Source organism: Apis dorsata, unplaced genomic scaffold (genome assembly GCF_000469605.1).
Source record: "Apis dorsata unplaced genomic scaffold, Apis dorsata 1.3 scaffold_194, whole genome shotgun sequence".
Taxonomy (NCBI): domain Eukaryota; kingdom Metazoa; phylum Arthropoda; class Insecta; order Hymenoptera; family Apidae; genus Apis; species Apis dorsata.
Window position 1 is genome coordinate 1,877,838 of NW_006263478.1, and position 5,506 is coordinate 1,883,343.

At 33.3% G+C, this 5,506-nt stretch overlaps 1 protein-coding gene across 1 annotated transcript in view; it reads left to right on the plus strand.

Moving 5' to 3' along the window:
* LOC102679861 (1-phosphatidylinositol 4,5-bisphosphate phosphodiesterase epsilon-1-like) overlaps positions 1 to 5,506 on the plus strand; it is a 103,590-nt gene that overhangs the window by 91,630 nt on the left and 6,454 nt on the right. The window contains exons 12-16 of the mRNA XM_031509945.1: positions 1 to 188; positions 2,444 to 2,729; positions 3,066 to 3,274; positions 3,923 to 4,218; positions 4,734 to 4,960. Coding sequence (XP_031365805.1) covers positions 1 to 188; positions 2,444 to 2,729; positions 3,066 to 3,274; positions 3,923 to 4,218; positions 4,734 to 4,960 — 1,206 coding nt within the window. The remainder of the gene's footprint in view (positions 189 to 2,443; positions 2,730 to 3,065; positions 3,275 to 3,922; positions 4,219 to 4,733; positions 4,961 to 5,506) is intronic.

Consider the following 5,506-nt stretch of genomic DNA (forward strand, 5'->3'; position numbering starts at 1 on the left):
TACCTGAACCTGAGCTCCGTGAAGGAGGTGATGATCGGTTGCTGCGACCGGGACAGGGAGACCGAGTTGAGGAGCATTTGCAAGAGGTACGGCCTGTCCGGATCCGACTCGTGCATCGGCCTTATGTACGGCTCCAACCTGCCGGACAATCGACTCATCTTTCTCCTTTGCCCTCCTGCGCTTAGCAAGTAAGTAGCGCGCCACTACGATTTCTTCGCTCTTTTCGAGGTCTCGGCCATCTCGAGAAAGTAAACTCTAGTTAAAAATTTCGGATAAAGTTACTTTGATTGTTATTTAAAATTATAAATTGATCGATATTTACTCAATGGATATTATAATTGATCAGTATAATTTTGTTTGGTATATATGTATCGGTTATTCGATGCTTTGAATAATAATAAACTTTATCCTTAACTTTGAAAATTGAATATCGATTAATGAATTTTATTGCTTTAAAGGAATGAAACAATTTTGAATGGTTTTGAGATATGAAGATATTTTAAATCGAATAAAATTGTTTTTGAGAAAAGAAATATGTTGGGAAGTAAATGATTAGAATATATTGATTTTAAAGAAAAAGAAAAGGATAATTTGTTTGTTCGTATAATCGTGATTATATGCCATTTAATGTTTAGATTATAGTGTTATATATGACGAATTTACGAATGTACATATTATTGTATATCTTGAACAAAAATTTTATTTCTGGTTATTGCTTAATGATAAATATATCATCTTGTTAATCATGCTTTTCTTCGCGATATACAATTTTCAAGATATATAACCTCCTAATATCAGCTTCAAAAGAATCATGTCTGAAACACGGTATTTATTAAGAATGCCTCCTTTGAAACAGATCTGAATCGTATATATATGCGTTTTAAAATACCTTTGATGGCAATGGAGAAGTACTTGCAGCATCTCATCCAATGTCTCTCTATTGAAACATCTTTGAAATGGACTTATAAAATATACCAGAAATCTTTTATGGAAACATCTGTAATACATCATACTTACTTAGAAACGCCTATATATGGCGAATATCGATCCATCTTCTAACGTCTCTTGTGCACTGCATAATTTATAACAAAACAGGTCTTAATTTGAATCAAATTATTCAATTCAATTTACACGCTTCAGATATTTACAATACGTATATTTCATGATGAATTAAAATTTTCTAACTTTTTAAATAATTTTATTTATAGTAATTTTTAAAGTATTTTCAATTTTGAATTACGTCGTAATTTAAAAAACTGTTGAAATTTGTAACGGCAGAGATTATCCTTAAATCATGTTAGAAGAGAGAGTTGTAGATCAGCGAAACGTTGCACACATTTTTTCCAGGGAATATATGTTACGACAAACCTTTATCCAACGTTAATACCGTAGCTTGTGGATCGTGCACAGAATGGCTATTTTATCGAGTCTACGTAAATTGACGAATATGGTACTCTTGAAAAAAAAAAAAAAAAAGAAGAAGAAGAAAAGAAAGAGAGAACTGGTAAGGAGTTATTACCGTTTCGTTGCTACTTCTCGTTTCTCTTGAACAACCTTGGATTGTACAAAGGATTTCAGATAAGGGTACGTGTAATGATGCAACGTTGCAAACGGTAATCCCAAGAAAAAGGCAATCTATTACGGGATAAAGTATTTACGTGTAACGATAAAAATTGACTTTGATAAAAAAAAATATAAAAAATAGTGGTTCTGATCGAAACAAAATTGGACTACTTAGTTAGCCTTAGCGACATAAATACTGGTTCTACGTACCTGTATATATAAAAATAAATTGAAATACAAGATAAAGTGTATGGAATTACGAGAATGTCGATCGATTTCAAAATCTTAGAGAGAATCTCCATAACACGAAAATAAAGTTTCTCGGATACTATGCAAGGAATTTAATCATAATAAATCACAGGAATTACAGTAATACGTATGAAAAACGTGTCGTCCAGACACGTGGCAGACACACGTGGCAGAATGTGAATAAAGATTTCAGATTTTTCTCGCGTGAATTTTGTCGAGAATTTAAAAACACGTAGTCAGTTTTTATAATAAAAGCTTATGTCGAATCGAAATTTTACGAATTCCACGAATATCTCCTCAATTTTTACATCTTGATTGACCTGGAATCGCCGATTGAATCATTGATCACAATCTCGGTGATCGTAATTTACACGCGCGGATGTTTGCACGTCGCAAATTTTGCGAGTCGTTATCAGTGATACGATGCAATTTCATCGCATTGTAAAGCAGAGCCACGTGAGTTCTGACCAATATGTAAAAAAAAAAATTTTGAAATCTCTATGAAAAAAACGAAACGTGGAATTCTCGTTCGATTATCCATCTGCTTATTCGCAGAATATATATACTTATTGAGAATAAACATATTAATATAAATATATATATTATAGTGTGATTATCGTATTTGTTTCAGAATTTGGTATATGGGTCTTTGTTGGATATTAAGAGGCCTGAAGCGGCAACAACAATTAACGGATCGTAGGTCGCGATGGTTGAAAGAGAAATATCTTCAGCTTTATTTCGAGGAAGGTTGCCTCGAGCCGATGACAGCTGACGCTATAAGGGCTTTCGGCGGTCGCGATTGGTCCATGACTGAAAGTATTGGAACGCTTTCACCGACGAGTAGCGGTAATCTTCGTAAACGAAACGCCAAAGGGAAGAAAACGAAATCCATCGGCAATATTCACGCGTTAACAAAGGTTCGTTTCACTTATTCTATTATTTCTTTCTATAATATAAATATTATATTCCCTTATACTGATTCACTCTTAATTAATCCATAAATTAATCTTTAAATTCGAATATTTTGATAATTTGATCGAATAAGTTTTCGTTAAAAAATAATATTACAACACGTGATTATTTGATACATAATAAATTTGTCACGCTCGGATGGAAAATTTTATTCTTCGAGTCAATTCACAATTGGACGATTCGAATGGAATAATAAAAGTAAATTGGAAAAATAAATTGATAAAAATTCGTTCGAGGGATTTCTCATCTAATAAGATATTACGCGTGATTGTTTAAAACAGGATTTGAGCCTAAAGCAATTCGACTCCTCGTCTTCGGATGGAGGCTTATCAACGGCCCCACTTCGGCATATTACGGGTAGCAGGGAATCCTTGACGAGAATCATACCGGCATCCCCACGGTCTAGCAGGGATCGAGTACCCCCACGCAGCCCTCCCGGATCAGCCGAACGAATTATTAGTTCCAACTTGCCTTACTCCAGCTTTCAGAGGTAAGGATTCCGATAATTTTCGCCCCTCTGAAAGGAATTGGACGAGAAGAAGGCGAAGAATAGAGAAGTAGAGAATAACTCGACTTTTCAAACTCTAGAAATTCCCGATAGTTCTTGATTACTTCCGCCCTCTCGATTAATTGCACCCCATTATTCCTTAAAGCTGCAACATCAACAGCATAGCGAACCGAGATAAAAAGACACTCGTGCCTTTCTTATTCTTCTTTTTCCTTTTTTACGTAAAATCAAGTCTTCCGTCTTGCCAATTAATTAAATCTCTGATTATATAATATTATAAATTAATTTTATATTTTCCGTGTCTCGTGAAATTAAATTAATTGATTAATCAAATTCGCGTATTTTCTAGTCTCTCTCTTTCTCTCTCTTAACGAATTGAAATTCCAAAAATTCAGTAAAACTTTACTTTTAACATTGCATCGTGGAGAGTTTCATCCATGATTCTTTATCGAGAGAATAAAAATTTAATTCAAAGAATAATTCGCATTGCGAACTTATCTTCGAATTTTATATAATAATAATAATAATAATCCACCCTCATCTTCTTATTAATTGCATTATTAATTGTTAAAAAGATATTGAAATAAATCGTAACATCCGGTAACATTGTTTCAAATGGTACTCACACAGCCTATTGTGCGTCGCTAGAGACAAGGATAAGAATGGATCGGGAATGTCAGGTGGGCTGGAGGCACCTTGGCAAGTGAAAGCGCGCACCACTTCCATAATGTACGAAACGCAGTTGAACTTTGTCGAGTTCGTCGCTTTGTTCCGCTCGTTCAGCCTGAGAGCGAGAAAGGATTTGCGCGACTTATTCGGCCAACTTGCGATCACTTGCCGTAGCCAGAGCGACGGCTCTTTGAGAGACTTTAATGTACGCCCGCCTGTGTTGAGGCAGACCAGTGATGCGACCCCTCAACGAATCGGTCAGTTTACGTTATTTTATATATCGTTAATTTAATTACCAACAATATTCTAGACAACAAGTGGTTTCGATTTCGAGTTTTTTTACAAATTTCAATTTTTTAATTCTACATTGACACGTTCAATGCGATTTTATTATATTTTTAAGAAATATAAAAGATGCGAACAAGAGTTTTCGATCGTTCATATCAGAGTTTTCCATTTGCATATCATTTGTTCTGTACGAGGATCGATAGATTGTTTTGAATTTCGTTGTATTTTTTCATCCTTTCCACTATTTTTCAAAAAAAAAAAATCGATATCCGCCATCATCTCTGATCTGTGATGTCGCATCGGATGTGTCAAGCAATTATAATTTTTCTTCCAAAATACTATCGACTGAAATAAAATTTCGATAAATTATTCTCTTATATTAATATTTCTCTTAAACGAAACGTGTTGTAAAGAATTCGAAGACAAGTTTCACGAATAGATCGTTTTTTTTCAATTTTGTTAATCAAAAATATCGTCCAAACAGGTCTTTTAACGAGGAATAATTCCATAGACTGTCGTGAGTACAAAACCAGCAGCAACCTTCAAAAGAAGCAAGTTTTTGACGCGGTGGCTGCAGCCAGTATCGTTAATAATTGTTCTGGCGTTGATACCTCGAAATCCCAAGTAATCACCCTGGCGACGTTCACTAAATTTTTGGAATCTCGTCAACAAGAGAAATTGACCGACGATGAAATCAAGGCGTTGGTCAAGGTACGTAAAAATATATCGAAACATAACGAGCTTCTTTTACTTTTGTCCAAATTAAAAAGTTCAACGCCCATGAAAAAATAAATCGACGTTTATTTTTCTTCTTTTATTTATAGAATAAAAATAAACGAAAGAGAACTTTATTTTTTTTTTTTTTTACATATATATAAATTATGCGAATAAAATATCGTGAATATTCATTGCAGCGTGACGAAACGGTTGTTTATTTAAAAAAAAAGAGGAAAGAAAATAATATATATTCAAACGAAATATGGAAATACGCATTGAATAAACAATCGCAGTTAATACGATGATATTATATAAAAAAATATTTCGAGTAAAAATATATAATGAATTGACATTGGAAGACATTGAATGACAATTTAAATAATGAAAAATCAATATGATATTATTTCATCGTTCACTGTTTGCGCATGATATTTGACGATATACAATGCCAAAATATAAAATTATTTCGTCGTGTAAATTGATTTTAAAATTTAGATATTTTTTTTTTTTTTTTTTTTTTTTTTTTTTTTTTTTTTTTTT